This window comes from Pavona decussata, unplaced genomic scaffold (genome assembly GCF_977016875.1).
Source record: "Pavona decussata unplaced genomic scaffold, jaPavDecu1.1 SCAFFOLD_1, whole genome shotgun sequence".
NCBI classification, from domain to species: Eukaryota; Metazoa; Cnidaria; class Anthozoa; order Scleractinia; family Agariciidae; genus Pavona; species Pavona decussata.
In genome coordinates this window covers 289,909-310,078 of record NW_028145425.1, presented here as the reverse complement: position 1 = coordinate 310,078, position 20,170 = coordinate 289,909, and the positions used below count along the sequence as shown (strand labels likewise).

The 20,170-nt window shown below is 38.5% G+C and overlaps 2 protein-coding genes across 2 annotated transcripts in view; both read left to right on the top strand.

The window, feature by feature from the left end:
* LOC146490097 (uncharacterized) overlaps positions 1 to 20,170 on the top strand; it is a 112,818-nt gene that overhangs the window by 66,693 nt on the left and 25,955 nt on the right. The window lies entirely within an intron of this gene.
* LOC146490099 (uncharacterized) lies at positions 291 to 19,413 on the top strand. The gene is made up of 4 exons (XM_085128901.1): positions 291 to 352; positions 16,931 to 17,117; positions 17,755 to 17,882; positions 18,938 to 19,413. Exons 1-4 carry the CDS (start codon positions 329 to 331, stop codon positions 19,160 to 19,162), a joined length of 564 nt encoding a protein of 187 aa, XP_084985027.1. The 5' UTR covers positions 291 to 328; the 3' UTR covers positions 19,163 to 19,413.

The window sequence follows — 20,170 nt, the reverse complement described above, 5'->3', positions numbered from 1 at the left end:
CTTGCTGAAAACTTATATTTTTAAATTAGCTTTTGATGCCTTAAACACCGAAAAGGCGTCTGTCAGCGGTCATTTACACGGAAATATATACCTTCCGAGTGAGCACGAGTCATGATTTTTACTTTACCGATTTTTAGGTGTATTTAGAAGAAGTTGTATTCTTGACAATAATTCGTGACACGTAGCTGTAGAGAATCTGCCGAAATCATTTTTAACATACCGACCCGGAGACCTTTATAAAAACGTTTCATGTACGTACCTAGTTAACATGGGAAAAGCCGAATTGATCTATTCAGTTGAGGTTGCTGAGGACAAGTGCACGAACTAAATGGATTTAAAACACATCTCTGCAGTAACTAAAGCTGGACAGCTTAACTGTTAGATTTTAAAGAATCAAGGCTTACAAATTGCGTTGGTGATATCGGGAATTTTCTATTTTTTGGTGTGTTGCAGGACCTATTAAGGTTAAGGTTTTGAAAGTAAAAAAATATCAGCTTTTACCTTCTAAAAAAAAAAAAAGAAAAATTAAGGCATATCTTAAAATCGAAGGTCTTCGTGAAAAACCTGTTGAGCTTCTTAACTAGGAGGTGTTTACTTTTCTGTTGCACAATAATTAGAGCATAAGAGGTCTATATACGAATGGGATTTGCTGGGCCAATCAAGATTTGCCAGGCCAAACAAAGATTGTTTTGTAAAGGGAACTCCTATGAATAATAATCTATAAATATCATGAATGAAGCGGTTTTATTTTCTTCGAATTGTTCATAGCAATCATTGGCAAAAACGATAACTAACGAATGATTTGTTTTAATTTGTTCAAGCTGTGCTGCAATATTCCTTCTATAAATTTGATTCATTATAATTGACTTGTTTTCAAATTTCGCTTCAAATTACTGGAAATTGACATTTTGTCCTTGGGAAGGAGCGGAGCAAAGCCTTAAACAGTTTACCTTTGCTCAGTGGAGAAGATTGTGGCAATCTCCCCACATTGATCACCTCGTTGCAAATCGGTATGAAAACACATAGACAGTCAAATTTCTCTCTGGCAGAAGCAAGACAGGTCTTATTACCAGTTGGTAAGTCAAATTTTGACCTCCTAAGTTTGGGAGAAAACTAAAGACACGTCCTGAGATAGGAAGTTTTGTGAATAGTTGTTACGTGTCTAAAAATTTGGGACGTCCGGCCTTGGTCTGAAAAATTATGAGCCTGATGTCTTAACATTGGAGACATATCTTATAATATACGGGGTTTTGAAAATACAAGCGATCTCGTAAAATAATCATAGTTCTTAGAAGGTTGGTATGGCTTGGAATGCTTCCTAAATTCTGACAATGGGTAGTGAAAATTACATTTTTTCGCCTGAAAATTGGAAAGCAGTTTTAATATGCGCACTGCATTGAGCTCCTCTCCTCTCCCTACCGGTCATGATGATTTCAAGCCCAGTCACGTCTCGTTTCTGCCAATCAAATAACATAGAAATAAATACAACTCTTGACTTAAACTAGTTGAAAACGATGCTTATTTATGGCGAGTAGCAGGACCAAACCGGATCGCTGCAAATCATTTTTTTATTTCACCCGCAGTTCAAATGTACGAATTTCATAGTCACTTTCATCGCATCACCGCTACAGGTATAGAACGAATTCACAAAATTGTAAAGCATGGCACCAGTATCGCAGAGGTCATCAGGGTTCGAATCTCCGGCGTTCAAGTCGGCAGTTATCCAGGCTCTCTTTTCGAAAATGCATAAGTAAAAGGTACCTACGTAACTGCGATGGTCGTTCACTTATTCAAACAATACTTAGGATACATATTGGTGAATTTAACCACCGGCCTTAACACGACTGGAAAGCTTTGTTTCTTCGCAATGTACTAGTGGAAACACGATCTTGAGAGAGGTATCAGTATTCCTTGGGATATGTTTTTTTTTTTTTTTTTTTTAGAATCAAAGGCAAATCGCAAAAATGGCAACAACAAATTTTAGGTTTTGGAAAACATTTTGTGCTATGCAGTATTTTTCGTTAATTTTATTTCCCGTTTTAAAAGTCAACAAGGCGGATAGAGCTGAAGCATAGATCGCCTACGTGATTTAGGTAAGTGCCGTGTGATATACATAACTCAAGTGTCTACACGCAATAAGGAAACAATCTGCCTATCACTTACGCTCAAATGATGGAATTTTACTAGACTTCCCTCGTGGAAAAATCATGGCAATTATTTGGTAATAAGTGTATGTTTTGCCGCCGCGGCTCTCGCCACTGTGGAATGCTTTACCTCTTGCGATACGGAAATCTAGATCACTGTAGCATTTTAATCCTCACTGGAAACTTATCTTTTTAAGTTAGCTTTTGTTGCCTTGAACCGTATGTAGTGGATTATATACCGCCCTGGGCGCTTATTATTTGCCCAACATTTTGGAGAAGCGAGGACAATTTTAGAGAATAACAAAGTGTAACAAGACAAAACACTGATTGCAGACGCTAACATGAGCTGAAGCCATAAACTACATAAAAGTATACTGCCTACATTTTCTAAAACCAATGTTGGAAGAACTGACGCCCCTCTTATACTTCACGCTGGCTGAGTACAGAATTTTTTTTTTCTTCTTTTTTAATGGACTTTTGGAGAAGCGAGGACAATTTTAGAGAATAACAAAGTGTAACAAGACAAAACACTGATTGCAGACGCTAACATGAGCTGAAGCCATAAACTACATAAAAGTATACTGCCTACATTTTCTAAAACCAATGTTGGAAGAACTGACGCCCCTCTTATACTTCACGCTGGCTGAGTACAGAATTTTTTTTTTTTCTTCTTTTTTAATGGACTTTCAGGGTGGGCGCTTATTAACGTTTTGGGCTTGCTGGATGGGCACTTGTACGACGTGGGCGGTTAATCGGATAAATGCGGTATCTTACTTTATTGTACTTTAATGCTGTGATGCGTCTTTGATCATTTTAAGTTAAAAGGCGCAATATGATGTTAATTGTTATTAGTATATACCACTTAAGTGAATAGTAATTTTCGGGCGCGCTGATTGGCTAGCTCGGAGGTGATTTAAGCCAAGTGCAATTCACCTCCGAGCAGCCGAAGGCCAGGAAATAAGATGGCTCCCCGTTCTCCACGGTTCCTTAAGAGGAAATTATTTCGATAGACGAGGTAGGTGTTAAGAAAAAAAATCAGAAAAAAAATTGTTTTGTTTAAGGCGAAAAATGAAAATACAATCCCTTGTTTACGAAAACTGCCCTGCACTAAAATTACAATGAAAACAATGAAATATCTAATATTTTTTAGCATGGTTTTAATAACAAGACGAACTTTACCGAAAAATTGAAGGAATGACACCGTGGGAACTAGACAATCGTCTCCAAAGGTTTTATTTGTCTGCAGGAAAGCGAGACGGAACTTTCTACAAAAACAAATCGCTTAGCGCGAGGCGCGCGAGATCTTAAAATTTCATACCATTTGTCGGTATCTTGTCAGAAGTAAATATATTTTTTTTGGTCCACTAGTTATTCAGCTTGTGTGGTATATATTAAATCAATTATTCACCTCAGTGTCGGTGAAAGTAATGGATATTTACCTCGCCGCTTCGAGGCTCGGAGATTAAATATCCGACACTTTTCACGTCTTTTACTTCGGTGAGGGTAAAAGGGGGAAAGAGTTTGCGGAATGGTATGTGGAATGGCGTGCGGAATGGCATAATTATGCGAAATACGATTTACGTGGGAAATAAATTAACTGAAGAGCGCGTCATGTTTTCGTGCCAATTTTATAAGAGCAGCAGCTTTTTTGATGCTGCGGACTCTTGCTAAATATTAACAACAATTCAAGGATTTGATCGTCGGATTGTTGATTTGGAAGAAGTGAGGGTAGAGAAAGCGATGAAAACTGTTTATAGTTTTCGCATTCAAGGAACTATGAGTAAATCCGTAGTAAATTAAATTTCATGTTCACTTTACTCCATGCGACTTCGGTTGACAAAATCAACGTGGCAGCGTGAAGTCTTCTCAGGACAAAGATTGATCCTTTACCGAGAGCAAATAATAAACATTTTTTCTTTTTTTTTAAACCCTCGGTAAAAGATCAATTCTCATACCCTGTATACTCGATGATTCATTTATCATGAGCGGGAAAATGAACAACAATTTGACCAAAATGCATTTGTGATAAGAATAGTTTCACAACCTTTCAAACAACCAGTGTCGATAATTAGACACCATACTTGTCATCTGCTTTTTTACTTTAGGGCTTTTTTGCTTTTAAATCTCATTTTAGGTTGGGACGTCTGGCACTGAAAGACCTTAATTAAAGACGGATATGTTTAGTTCGATAACGCGTAACTGAACTATAGCTACCTGAATCGCCGTATTACAGTGTAAATAGCTCGGTAGCTAGCTAGCTAAGTCAGCAGCTCAACAGTGACTTGCGTAATCGTCGCTCGACGAAACTGTAAGGTGAGAAAAAGTAGAACATATTTTTCCCATGAGTTGTACAAATTGTAACCGTCAAAGAGTCTGATAAAGTGACCGAGTTTAAATTTAAAATTTCTCACATAATAGTTTTGGCCTTGGACTGATGTTATTTCTACAGTCTGGTGTTGCTTTTTGTCTAGGCTACTCGCTGCCACGTTCTTTTTGTCAACTAGATATTTAATTTATTCTTAGTTCCTTGAATGCGAAACTTCATCGATTTCTTCACTGTCACTTCCTAACCAGCGATCAGACATGTTCTATCCCAGGCGTATATTTTCTAATCCTCGATCTGTTGTTTGGTTGTTTGATAGTCCGCAACATCGAAAAAACTGCTGCTCTTATAAAATTGGCGCGAAAACAGGATGCGCTCTTCAGTTAATTTATTCCCCGCGTAAATCGTATTTCGCATAATTATGCCATTCTGCACGTCATTCCACATACCATTCCTCCTTTTACCTTCACCGCTTTTACTTCCACTGAGGTGAATAATTGTTAATTAATTACGGGTAATTGCGGGAGATGTTGCTAACGATGAGATAATCTTGTTAACAGGTCCCTGAAAAAGAATTTAGAGTCGTTATTACTTAGGGTCGATTTCAAAGATTCAAAGGCTGACCAAAAACAAACATTCAAACAAATCAAACACCACTGGATAAACATCTCGGTGAGAGGATTAAAGCTAGTTGTTGATTTGTTTTGCTGGACAGTGGACAACTGGTGTGTGGATCACTCTTCTATTATTCTTAAACACCGAACAGGCTTCTATCAGGTGTCATTTACACAGAAATAATTACTTTCAGATGAGCACGAGTCATAATTTTTAAGTTAACGGTTTTTAGGTGAATTTTGAAGAAGGCGGTATCTTTGAATATAATTCGTGATACGTAGCTGTAGAGAATCTGCCGGAATCATTTTTAACATACCAACCAGGAGATCTTTTAGTAAAGACATTTCGTGTACGTACGTAGTTAACATAAGAGCCGAATTGACCTATTCAGTTGAGGTTCCTGAGGACAAGTGATGAACTAAATGGATTTAAAAGTCATCTTTGCAGTAACTAAAGCTAGATAGCTTAACTGTTAAAAGAATCAAGGCTTGCAAATTACGTTGGTTATATTGGGAATTTTCGAGTTATTGGTGTGTTGCCGTACTTAAGGTTTTGCCAGGTGAAAAAAAAAATCCGCTGACCTATAAAAAGAAAAAAAATTAAGGGTGGGAGGTCTTCGTAAAAAAACCTGTCGAGCTTCTTAAAGAATTAGGAGGTGCTTTCCGTTATCACAATAATTAGAACATGAGAGGTCTATATAAGGATATGATTTATCTCCTACAAATATATCTTTGGTGATTCTCAAGACTTAACATGCTTATATCTCAAGATATAACAGAAAGGGGAATATAGGACCTTGCTAGAGTATCTCTTATGAACGATAACTTACGCATTTAATAAGTTAAGACCAGCGTAACTAGGAGACTCCTAAGTTTACTTGTCGTATGACAGTTATTGATTCGCAAGCTGAGCTTCGTTTTGTACGTCATACTCTTATGAATAATTATTTACAAACACACACAAAATTAAAAGAAAAAAAAAAACACGAATGAAGTTCAGTTTATTTCGTTCGAATTGTTCATCGCGCGATCAGTGGCAAAAACAATAAACGAAAGATTTGTTTTCATTCCACTGGATAAGCACCTAGGCGAAAAAATTAAAGCAAAAGTTGTTTTGATTTTCCTAGGACAGCGGACTACAAGTCTGTGGATCACTCTTCTCAGTATTCCTAATCACCGTAAAGGAGTCTGTCAGCTGTCATTCACACGGAAATCAGTACCTTAAGAGTGAGCACAAGTCAGGATTTTTTAGTTACCGGTTTTCAGATGTATTTTGAGGAAGGCGGTATCTTCTGACAATACTGTTCGTACAATCATTCATGTCACGTAGCTACAGGTAATCTGAATCATTTTAAACATACCGACCCGGCGACCTTTATAAAAGCATTTCGTGTGCGTACCCATTTAACATTAGAGCCGTGCTATTCATTTGAGGTTCCTTAGGACAAGTGGATGAACTAAATGGATTTAAAACACATCTCTCCAGTAAGTAAAGCTGAAAAGCTTAACTGTTAGATTTTACCGACGGAATCAAGGCTTATAGTTTGGGTTGGTTACTGGGAATTTACGATCTTTCGGTGTTTTGCAGGACCTATTAGGTTTTGCCGGGTGAAAAATATCTGCTTTCACCTTCTAAGAAACGAGAAAAATTAAGTAAAGGCAGATCTTAGACTAGAAGGTCTTCTTGAAAGAACCTGTTAAGAGCTTTGTTGAAAATTTAGGAGGTGGTTACTGTCAGTACAATAACTAGAACATGAGAGGTCTATATACGAATAGCATTTACCTCCTAGAATTATAAATTGGGTGATTATCAAGGCTTAACATGCTTATATCTCAAGATATAACCGAACTTTTGTTATTTCTCGAGGAGGAAGATTTAGAACCTTTCTAGGGTATCTCCTAAGTTTTATTCATGAAAAATACCTTAAACATTTAATAAGTTCAGACAAGCGTAAGTAAAGGAGTGTCCTAAGTTTATTTGTTGCGTGGCAGTTATCGATCCGCAAACGTAAGGGAGTCTATAGCATATACATTCCAAAGGAAAATAAACACCTGGATAACCTTTTCATTGGATAGCTTAAGCCTGGATTGGACCACTAACACGCGTTGAAGTATACAATATCCCTGCCTCTTACACAGTCGTTTTTAGTGGACTTTCATTACCTCCTCCCCAGAGAAGGAGGTAATACTTCAACTTCACTTGACAAAAAATAATAAAAAAAAAAAAGTACAAATGGTCGCTTCCTGCAAATAGAATTGGCCGTGAGCCGAGGAGGGCAGCAACAGAACTAGAGAGAAGGTTGTCATAACGGCTTCTCAAATTTGAACCAAATAAAAGAAAATAAAATGAAAGGTAGCCATTAAGATATTAACATAAACATGTAGAAAAGTAAGAAAGGTATAGATCGCTTATATAATACAAGGATAGACATTACAGAGCAAATGCAAGAACAGAATCGGTGGCGCAATTTTAGCATAGATATAATAAAATAGCAACAAAATTAGCATTTGGAAATGTTGACGTATTAGTTTCTGAATAATAATGGTAGGCGAATCAATGTAAACATCCTGAAACCAGAAAATTAAGAGAGAAAGATATTGTGGGTTACTTTTTTAAGCGCCTACGGGGGATATTATTCAGAGAATTCCATAGATTTAGTCCTAATCTATTGACAGAATCCCGCATTTCGTTTGTTTTGGATGGTTTAACATAGTAATTACCAGCAGAAGAAAACCGCCATGTGTTAACCGAGTGAACTTAATTTGAAGCGCGGTAGAGATTTTTAAGGTTTGAAGGAACCGAGTCATGGGCAACAGTCAAGCATAAAGATCGAAACCGTCTCGAAATAAAGCACTGCACATTAATTGGCAAGTAATTAGAAGGAAAGAACGAAGGAAGAGTGTGATCTCTGTTAGGAAAAAAATGCATCAAACGAAGGGGGCGCTTCTGTAAGAGTAGGATTTTACGCAAATTTGATTTTGCAGCCTGTCCTCAGGCGATTATGGCGTATGACAAGTACGGGGCAACCAGAGATCGATAAATAGTTAGTAAAGTACTCAGAGGGATAAAATGTCTCAGTCTTGTATTGATACCAATAGATTAGCGACATAATCAATGTGATATTTCCAAGTAAGGTTCTTATCAATCAATGTCCCCAAATATTTCAGGTAATCTTGTTGTTCCAGGTGAGCTACGCTTGTGGTATTGGAGTCAAATAAACTGATGTGCACTTGATAATTAACCCTTTCTTTGGTGGGGATGGAAGATAACATAGTTTGATTTCTAGGTGATTAATCCGCTTAATTTATTATCATGAAGCCAATCACTGACCTTTATCAGTTCCGCGTTAACAACTGCCGCTAGGGATTTTAGTACGAGTCCCCTGATACGAGTTTTAATACGAGTACCCTAAAACGACTGCGTGGGAGGCTAGCAATAACCTGACCCTGGAATATCTTTTTTTGTTTTTGTTTTTTGACCTCCCTTAATTATCAGCGACCAGTTAGTCGCAAACTGGTAAGAACCTCCCGGGAAGTTTGATTTTAGATAAGACATGAAGACATTATCTCAGCAATAACAGAAGTTTTGAAAGTTAATTTAACTACTTGCTCTACGTTTGACCTTTCACAATTGTTTTCTTTTATTATTAATTATCACTGATAGTTTGCACTTGTAGTTTTCAAACCAGCTCGCGATCGTAGGACTGTTTCTTGTTAAAAAAAAAAAAAAACAAACCTGCTTTATTGTAAAATTCTCTTCTTTTTAAAAAGAGGTCCCCGTTCTGCTAGCCACTATAGGTACCTACGTCACCCTCCCACATCACTCTGTAGCTCTTGCTTATTGGACAGGCGTGTCATCCGCTGACTGTCTAGGCATCTTTTCCTGCGGGTTTTATTTTAAAGGCACGAGACTTTGCTTTAAAGGCTTCCCGTTTCCTTCCCTTGCTGAGAGTTTATGGCAGGCAATTGCGGAAAGGGCTCAGCTGTTCGAAAGCCGATTAGCGTTAATCGGAGATTTAAAGATAATCGAAGTTTTCATTTCGCTCGATGAAATGTATTTTAAAGCTGATATTATTAAGCCAAAGGTAAAGAAAAGACTAAGTAAAAACTGATTGCCAAAAGTCTTTTGGAAAAATACTTATTGATAAGTAATTAAACTCAAATCAAACTTCACGTTAACCCACGATTAACTAAATTGAATAGCTGGGCCCAGCAAAGCACTGAACATACGCCATAAAGTATTTTCAGTATTTTCAGATTTTCAGATACTAGTTTATAGGTTATAATTAGCGCGCACTTGAAAAACAACGACAATTTCAACAACATGCAAAAGGAAAACAACACAAAACCAATATAAAACAAAATTGAGGAATTTTATTCTCGTCGGATTCTCTGACGCCTTGAAATAAACGAGAAAGTGTCCAGAAGCATCATAATCTTAATGTCCCGAGAAATTTTTTTTGCTAATCAAACAATTTTCGGACGTTTACAGAGGTTATTTAGCCCTCATGCTTGAGTGAAATTTATTTTCTGTTTTCTCCGTAATTGGAATGTGATTTTTCTCTGACGATTTGGGCTGGACGCCACAAATTTTGTGAAGGAAACGCTTGGGCTCTTTGCATCCTGATTTGCTTCAGTATCTGATCAAAGAACGCTGAACAAAGAAAGATCTTGCAGTAGAAAGCAGTGACTGACAGTGGGAGAAACAAAGCCTTCTCTACTTCCTTTTGCGGTCTAGTCGTTGTTTCCAATTGCTGTGCGAAAAAGATGAACCCCCCCCCCTCACGGGGGGGGGGGTACTCCAAAAAAAATTGGGTAGGGGTGTGCGGCCCGCTTCCCAAAACCCTTACCCTATTTATGACTAAAATCTGCGATTTTCCCTTTCCTATTTATGACTAAAATCTGCGATTTTTCCTACCCTAGTTATGACCTGAAGTAGCTTCTTCTAAAAAAAAATCGAACCCAGGACTAGAGTGCAAAAATCTATACCCTATTTTTTATCAAAATGGCGGCAAAATGGCTAAAAGCGATACCCTATTAATGACCAAAACAGCCGAAAAACCATACCCTTTGGTGCTGCACATACCTATATAGCCCATATAAGGGAGTACCCCCCCCCCCCCCTCCCCCCTTCCGGGAAAACTCCAAGCCGGGCCCAAAGCTAACGTCCTACATCTCAGGCGCAGTGCCTAGTCAAAACAGGCATTTTTTTAAGGCAATATCTGGTTTGGATAATTTTTAGGAGCATTGCATTAAAGGGAAAGAAAAATCTAAATAAAGAAAAGAGGTTACTAACTCATTTCGTTGCTGATTTCGCCCTACAACATAACTCTTTTATCTCGCAATGGCTGGAAAAGACTCATGTGGGTAAAACAATTTGATTTATACTGTATCATATCTTGATTGCTTATTTGTTGTTGTTATTGTTGTTGTTGTTTGTTCGGTGAGTGATCCGTTAAATTCGCCCTGTTGTCTTTCTTGCGGAATCATAATGAATTTAAGAGCAGAAGGCTGAAGTTTTTCTGCACTTTTTGCAATGAACTACTCGAATGTGGGCTCTTAATAACGAAAAACAATATTCGCGTCCCTTTCCTGGCCTCGTTGTTAGAGTTTGGACTAAATCAGGGCTGATAATTCTCAGTTTCATGGTTTACGTTTTAAATCCGACAGATGAAAAGCTGCATATCCATTGTCCCGGGATTTGTCGAACGTAATTGATTAAGAGGTGGAAGGTTTCATGTAGGAGCTCAACACATGAAAAGTTCCGTATACCTAGCCCTATTACCTATCCCTATTCAAATGAACTGGGAACTTCATTCGTTCTTTTTTAAATCGAAGGACAATTTGGCTTAAGCACCGACGCGACTGCAACTTTACCGTAAATATAGCAGATATTGAGTAAACGGATGAGGCGGACACTTTTTTGTCACTAGAAAATAAGTACATTAGTGCATCATGATATGCTTCATCCATTTTCGGTCGTTAAGCTGATAAGCCGACATGAGGTCATCAACAATTGGAAGCTGGATTGCGGTGTGCGGAAAACAGGTGAGATATAGTGTATTTCTCAACTGAGTGTGGTTTACAATCGGCAGTACATGTTCGTTGATTAAGGTACCACACTCTCGTGTTTCAATTAATCCTTGGGTGGTAGACTTTCAAAGAAATTCACTTTGACCACACTTCTTCGAGTCTCGTGACAGTCCGAGTGACGTTAGTATTCGGTTCCAGAGTTTCTAAGGAAGCCAGAATACCGGAAATTAATTCAAGAAAGTGTTTGAAGTGGCTTGGCGTTAAAACTACCGTCAGTTGCCCTTTTAACTTTGCCATGCTGCTGTTTCCGATTGCTGGGCCAAAGCAAATAATAAATTTTGGTCAGGAGGAAAGTTGTTTGTTATCGATTAGCTTCAGATGTGTTAAAAATCCTTGATCGTGCTATTAGGTCAAGTAACTGACTGCGCCGTCCGGCATGATATGTGTAGACGGTCATGGAAATACTACCGTTTGTTTCCGGGGTTTCCGGTCACTATAAACTGGCAAAATTCAAAGATATAACTTTTAATCATTCTACAGCAGAACATGTGAAAAACTTGTTATCTACTGTAAAACTTGCATGCGTAAAAAGCCCCCCCCCCCACCCTAAATAGAGTGATAGCAAATAAACTGTTAAAATTGAAACAAAAAATATCGCCATATTTTTCATTTGACTCTGCAATTTGCGATTATGACTATTCAGAGCGCGAAAACTGGAGACGTGCCACGTATCTTCAGAAATCCCTCATCAGGCGGGCGAGAATGCATAACAGACCGTAGGATTTTGCTTCCAGTGAAAGTTCTATAACGTTCTGTAAACTTTCTTAGAGCGCGATTTAGATAGCTAGGCTAGCGCTGAGTTACTGGCGGGTTCAGCTGGGCGAAGGCAAGTCTGGGCTGTGAGTTGCCAGCACGAGCAGCGAAGCCGGGAGAGGCAAATTGAGCCTCTTATACTGTTAGGTCGGTTCTGCCGAAAATGTAAATTGCTTTGGGAAAATAGGAACCGCCAGCTACGGAGGTTAGATTTTAGGAGAAAGTTTGTGCTTGGAAGAGTTCGACTCACAGATTCAGCGTTACGGTTTTGAGTACTGATTGCTGTAATGTACAGTTGAACTCGAATTTGGGTGATGGAGAAGCGTTTCCAAGAATATCACGAAGTCAATCCAGGATCGATAAATTGGCTGTTTTGAATGTGAACTCCTTGCGAATTCTACCGAATTCTACCTGAATTCATGACTCATTCATGGCGAGCAATCGAAAGCATTTAAAATGTTTATTTTCTTATTAACTGAGAGTCGAGCAAGGTTAACACCTCTCTCTAACCATTGAGTCTCGGGTCAGTAATTCTAGTTTATTTACCTTTTCTCTTGCCAATACTCGCAAAGTTATCCAGCTTGTTAGTTTAAACGGTCTTTTATCTGTTGACATAGCATGTTAACTGGTGGCATGTTGAAAGATAGTCGCTATTCTCTGCCACGCACGTAACTGAAATTGAAAATCACTGCAAAGGTTGTGAACAAGCCCATTAACTTACTAAAATACCTTGCAGTAGCATCCTGGGTGATAACCTTAAAGGAGCTGCGAAGTAATCTGAGCCGAGGGCTTCATGGAGCGGAAATGAATATCCGTCAAAAAGGGATGTATTTAGCATTAGAACCGCAGTGATCTTCCCAGCCGACGTGGGAAACAAGAAGGCAGACTAAATGCATGCACAGCTTAATTTTTTACGGTAAGTGAACATGACTTAAAGCTTGTCACGGGCATGGGGATATTTCCGAAACCCCTTTTTTAATTATCTCCCTTGCAAGAGCGGTTTTCTGGCTCCACTGGGCGTGAACTTGCGCTAGTTGTAGTAATTTTTGTTAACTACACCTCACTCGGATGCGGTGTGCGTTAGATAAATTATCCTGGGGAACATCACGAGTGAAAAACTCCACCGAAGTACACTAGACCACTCGCCAAATTGAACCGGAAAAAGACCTCTTTGATAAGTTTCGTAATTCTTCTATCAAATTTATTTATTTATTTATTTATTTTTTTGTATTTTTCCGGTTCAATTTGGCGAGCGGCGGAAAACAAATTTGAACAATGCTCGTACTCGTAACAAGAGAGAAAACGCTTTGCTCGCCGATTCTCGCAAATGCTTGCACTGAAAACCATCTAATAATGTTCGTATTTGAAATGCTTTTTCAGTTCTAGTTAAGTTTATTGCATGACAGCTGTCCAGTGTTTAGAAGACTTCTTTACTGAGTCCACGGAGTAGGTTCACTATAATTTCGAAATTGGTCTTTGCTTATTTGCAAATGCTCGGCAAAGACCACTTGGTGTTATTTGGAAAAAAAAAATCCGATTCGTTTTAGTTAAATGAATTTTTGACGGTAGGTATCCAGTTTGCAGAATAATAGTCAGGTCTCATTTCGAGATTATTTGTTGTTCCCGTAAGCGGCGCGTATGCGCGAAGCAATTCTCATCCGCTTATTGATTTCGTAAAAAAATAACAAGAAAAGAGGAAGAAGAAGAAGAAGAAGAAGAAGAAGAAGAAGAAGAAGAAGAAGAAGAAGAAGAAGAACAAGAAGAAGAAGAAGAAGAAGAAGAACAAGAAGAAGAAGAACAAGAAGAAGAAGAAGAAGAAAAATTAGATAAAAAAAAAAATAAATAAATAAGAAAAGAAAAGAGAACCGACCTACACGCTTGGAAGGCATGTTTACATTCCATAAAAAAACAAAAAGAAAAATAAAGGATTACAGCACTGAGACAGTCTAGAGTTCAACAGCTTCTGAAGCAATTTCTTCAGTATGTTCGACCGTCTTGATTGAAACACGCGCCTTAATCACGCGAAGCGTTGGAATTGTGTCAGATGCAACTGACGGGTTCAAGGCTCGGGCAGATCACTACAGCCTTATTACCCCCCCCCCCCCCCCCCCCCCACTATATCAGAACAAAAACATCACGAAATCAGTTTTTGGAGATAACAAGATTTTAAGTTGCACGCAATATTTAGACGTCGCGATAAGTCAATCGGAATAGTGACAATTGCACGCAACGGGAGGAGCACATCCATTGTTGTCTGAGAAAGTATGTCTCTTCCACTTCTAAGAACAAGGAAATGGAACTTAATAATACCTTCATTAACTGATACCAAGACTACGATCGTTGACAAGTTGTTTGAAAAGACCCGTGGGGAAAAAAAACATGTTCCCCAACTCTTGAGCTCCAATATGGAAATGTATATTCTCCACACTGTTTTACGTATATTTCTAGAGGCACAAGTTGGGATAGTCTGTTTTAATGCATCAGTCAGTTCCAGCACTGCACACTCCCATAGGACTGAAAGGCCCATTGGGCATTCGGATTTTTGTAAACCTAGGTCGGCTAATGCCCCACTGCTGGGCTGAACGAGCTGTTCAAATGCCCGGCACGATACAGGTAAAAAACAAACAAACAAACAAAAAAAAAAAAAACATTAAAACAAACGTTTGATTCTTTCTTGGCTTATGACTTGCGAAGTTAAAGACGGTGCCTACTAATACAGAGGTATTTTTGTACGGTTTATGGCTATGCAGGAAGAGCAGATCTTAGCAAGGGCTATTGAAATTCCTAAAAGAAAATTGGGGGTAACCACGCATTTTTCAGAGATAATTAAGCAACAATATTATCTCTGAAAAATGCATGGTTACCCCCAATTTTCCTTTGGGATACCAAGAGCACTTGCTAAGTTCTACTTTCTCCATATAGTTTAAAACTGCGCAAAAACAGTGCTGTATTAGTAGGAACCACCCATAGGAAGCCCGAGTATCTCCAGATGCGCAGAACGTATGCGCAGTGACAAAAGTAGGCACCGTCCTTAAGTCTCAGACGACCCTATGTCTCCGTATTGCTCTCGGTCACCGTTAGTACTGTGGATCTACAATCTCATTTTTGTCTTCAAGTTCAAGTTTTTCACAGCTCTATTTATGTACTCGTATTTTCATGATAGCTTACTAATGTTCTACAATTGCAACTGATTATTTCACAACCAATGATAAAATTCATACGTACAATACACGATCAGCATCAAATCAGTACACATTACTTACAAACGGACAAATTATGGAGCAGTCGTATGGAACACTGCTTACCGGCTGTTCTAAAGGAATCAAAATCATATAGAATTTAAAAAAAAAAAATCAATGAAATTGTATGTTAGTATCAGAAATAGTAATAAGTTATAAGCTTGGACAATCTTGTTAATTTAATGATAAGAATTCCATTCTTTCCTCGACGCCCACTACTGTGTAACAACTAATTACGGGGGATCTTTACAAAAGCTCAACAAGCTTCCTTGAGATCTCCTTGCCTCTTAAAATAAATGAGTTTTGTGAAAATCTGATAATACATGATGTAAAGGATGTAAGGTAAAATAAATTATATATTACATATAAACACAAGTTCGTCGTCTTCGCCGACGAAACCGGCAAAAGCGAGAACAACAACCACAATGATAAGTTCAACAGGCTCTGAAAAATTTCTTCAGTAGTTACCAAAGAATTAAAACTATATAAGGGTTTGACCGCCTTGATTGAAAAATGTGTTTTAAAAGCGTTTGAATCTTGTCAGCTGCAACTGACGGATTCCCTCGCCGAATGATGGCAGCCTTACCCCCCACTAGAGTTCGAATGCCATTTCTTTTGACAGCAGTATTAAAAAAAAATGAACGAAGAAATATCTCTCGAGATAAACAGCTTTTACGTTGGCACGCGATAAGCTCACATGATTACGGAAGCAACCTTTTCCAAGGAGCTCTTCTAATAAATGCATTCATTACAGTTCGTCAGAAGTCTTTTTCTCTTACACTTCTTAGAATAAAAGAAGTCAGCCCTTCCTACCCATTTTGCCTCCCTCCAACCTCCCCTTAGGAAGGCCTCATGCTAAGGTTATCCGATGGGTAACTTTTTCGAAAAAAAAAATAAACTGATAAATAAATAAATAAATAAATAAACAAATTAAAGCTTTCCGAACACGGCACGAAATGCCGAGAGGAAACAATTCTAGCAAAATTTCGCATGACATTTTTTTCTTTGACACATAAAACTAGTGCTCCCGTTTGTTATTAGCAAATGCATTTGTCAGTTAAAATTCGGACACGAGTAACAAAGATAGTCACTGAAACTTGTCACAGGAAATTTGCTCGAGCGGTCCATACATTCACGGTCTACTCAGGCTGCGAACGCAGACGTATTTCCGGCTGTCTGGTTTTGTTGAATCACTTTACAACTGTCACTGAATCTGAGTAGATTCTGCACTAAACAAGTACACGTCCAACCGGAGGTGAATAGGGACCTTAAGATTAAGGATTTCCTTTGCAAACCGCAACCGTCGACCGACAGCAGTTTACAGTTCGGAGTTCGCCGTATCTACATAATTCGGGTTTAAGATTAAGGGTTACTTTTTACCCATGCGCATCATGGCTTACTCTTAGGAAAATAAGATGGCGGCTGCGAGGAGGATAGTATTAAGATAGCTGTTGTTGTTTTAAATTTAATTCTTGTAATCTCGTAACTGAATCAAAAAATTCTCTCATTCATCGAGACAACTCTTTAAAGACAGTAAGTTTGACGTTTAAACGTGGCTTTATAGTTTTAAAACCAGCGAAAAACTTTGCCGTAATTCATTTACCTCTAGACAGTGTCCTTGACGTTGCAACCTAAACCTCAAACGGGACGGCAGGATTGGAGTCACGTGATTTTTGGAGTTTTGTGGTTTGCGGGAAACTAGGAAAAGCCTCAATGTAATTGACTTGAAGTTTCACACGCGCCGTTGTATCTTTCTATTCTCAGGCTGTGGTCATGTTTTTGTTGACGGCCTGTTTAGAGGTCAACCCTAATCCTCAGACCTCGTATTATCTTAGCTCCGCCTTCAGAGAAGGTTTAGATTGCGCAAATGGAAATGCCCTTGGAGTACATTGTGCAGATTCTTTTGGAGAGCGCCAATGTACATTAAAATGGGAAAGATTCACCAACACTGGTAAGTACACGCACATGATTGGTGAGCCCGACAAACTTGTGTGCTCGAAGTTGAGGACGGTGCCTCCTTAAAGAGATATATTTGTACAGTTTATGACTATGCGGGAAAAGTAGATCTTACGAGGGTTATTGGGATCCAAAAAGGAAATTGCCAACCAACCACAGAGCGCAGTTAAGTGAAACCAAAGCAACTGACTCCGCCTCTGAATTGAAAGCCACTCTAGTACGCACGTAATGTATAGTACCCTGTCCTGAGTCCATTTCACAAGGATGAAACGATTCGGAGAATATAATTGTCCAACCTCCTTTTCCAAACGATTATCGTATAATAGAAGCCTTGAAAGACTTGTGACTATGTGGAAGAAGTAGATTTTATATACGAAGGTTATTCAGAATTCCAAAAAGGAAATTGCTAGCCAATCTCAGATCGCAGTTAAGTAAAACCAAAGCAAACTCCGCCTCGTAATTGAAAACCGCTATTACTGCGCACGTAATGTACAGTACCCCGTCCTGCGATCATCTTACAAGGATAAACGATTCGGAAAATATAATTGCCCAACCTCCGTCTCCAAACGATTATGGTGTAATAGAAGTCTTGAAAGATGTTTTTTATTACAATTAAATACTATTTCATTAAGGATTTCAGATAATGAATTTCAAAGGAAGGCGGGGGTCAAATTGTATTCAATTTACTGACCCACACAGCGGAATTCAGTACGCACTGAAAGCAGCAAAAGAAAATCAAGATTGGAAACTTGTGTTTGAGGTGAGTCACGCTCATGAACAAAATCTCTTTTCCTTTATACTTTACCGTTAAGTTCTAAAAAAACAAAAACAAAAACAAAACAAAAAAATCTGACGTTTTTTTTTATCTCTTTTTAGCCTCAGGGTCCAGATTGACGGAGCCCTCCAAATTTAAGGGGTATCTTAAGGAATGTTCCTTAAGAATAGTCCATATTCATTCTAGCAAAAGACCATTATTAAGGAACAATACGTTGAAAACATCTTAATTTAGGAAGGGGAGGGCTTCGCGTATTTGGCCCTTGGGCCCTGTGCATGGCTTTAAGGTCGAAAGTGACGGTAAACTGCGAGCCTTGGTTAAGCTAATGTCAATGTCACAGAGGACAGTGTGAGCTCATTCAGTGTTCAACTTTTTTGGTTCTGATTCAAAACAAATCAGGCAATATTTGTCTGATCTGGTTACTTTTGAAAAGTTTGGGGCATATTGGCTGTAACTACGAGACACCACTGACAGCTAATGTGAATCTGCACCACTTGGTTGCATCTCATTTCACATATTGAGCGCTCAGTTTTGGCTAATTCATGGATCAGTGATACAAACCTTTTCCAGACCCTATTGGGAACTGTTCGCCAAACGTTCTCGTAAAATATAAAACACAAAGGACGGTGTTTCATCATATTTCCAGACATCGAGAAGTGGGTGGAAAAAAAGTTTTAACCAACTTTTCGGTGCTTGGAAAAAAAGAGTCTTTGGAGTGTGTGATATATCTTCTCAAATAATTCTTGGGAAATTCAAAGTAAGAGCCCACCAATTTTATGATAATTAAGATTACATTTCCAATCTTCCTTCACGGCACTAATTAATAAGTTCGAGTGGATTAAATATTGCCGGTTAAAATACCCTTAGTTATCGAATTCACGGTAGCATATCGCTTTATATATCACTTGACGGTGAAATTTCCATTCGTTTGATGGTTGACTCGTTAACACTTCGGTCACTAGAAGAGTACCTAGAAGAGCACTGATTTGTTTCTACCGTTTCCTAAGTACGTTTAATAACATCTCCACTTGCATTCACAGCAACACCAATGCAGAAGTACAAGTGAGCAGGCTTTTGTGTTCATGCAGAAGCTTGTTAGGGACGACAAGAAACGACGATTCGTATACCAACCCACTCTTGTTAACGTAACGATGTGCATTGGAGTAACTCGTTGCAATGAGAAATTATCTCTTATAGAGACAGATGATATTCGTTCAGAAAGATCTTGTAGATTTAGAAGGTTGAAATCAAGGCAAAACACTTAAGGATTTTATCAGCCTGATTGGTTTCCCTTTCTATCTATTTTCTTAGAATAGTTGTGTTGTTCTTTCCTGTTAATGTACTTTGCCACAACCAGGTCTTATCTCTGGTTGGGACCATCTGGCCTCGTAAACATGTTTACAGCACACTATAAAATAAAGTACAGCGTGATTTGAGTGATACTCGCAGAAAAGATGTAGAATAGAGTAGAATTGATGAAGAGTTGACGTAGGGAAGGACCAGTTCCTTAAAGAATACTGAAAGAAAAGCTAAAAAGAATCTTTGTGCCTCTTCTCTGCTTAGCCAAGCGATTTTTACACTATTTCGCAAATAATACTGCACTAAGCTTAGTCCACCTTTTAATTGGTTTTCTTTTAGCTGCGCGGTGTCTACTCGAATAGGCCTTATCACGGTTTTCGACGCCATTTTGACGAGTAGGCAAACAGGCTTGAAATAACAGTCAGTTTGTATGGAAATGTATAGCGAATCAGCCGTGAACTGCTACTAAAAATAGTTCGCGGGATAAAATACAGACAAATGTATGGAAATTTCAAAACACAACTGGACGCTTTCTGGCAAAGCTTCATCCCTCCAATTTTTTTTCTTAACATCGTTTACCTAGTACCAAAAGTTTCCAATTCATCAATTTTTCAGAAGCGATGTTTCATGAAAATTATTTGACATCTGATTTCCATACAAACACTGTTATTTCAGACGTGTTTGCCTACTCTTCAAAATGGCGTCAAAAACCGTCATAAGGCCTATTGACACCGTGTCGTTATATGCAATAGGTGTTTCAGGTTAATTTCAGTCAAACCTTGACTTATTTACTTGTCGTCGTTGGAACTGTTTTGCTTAGTCATTGGGGTTAAAGTCCATTACAATTTTCGCCTGAAACTATTACCGACTATCGCTGGTCACCAGAACATAAAGACATGCCATAACAGTTCGTCATTTTAATTTTTGAGCCTTTCTTCCGTCACACTCATTGGGAGAGTAGTGTTTCCATATCA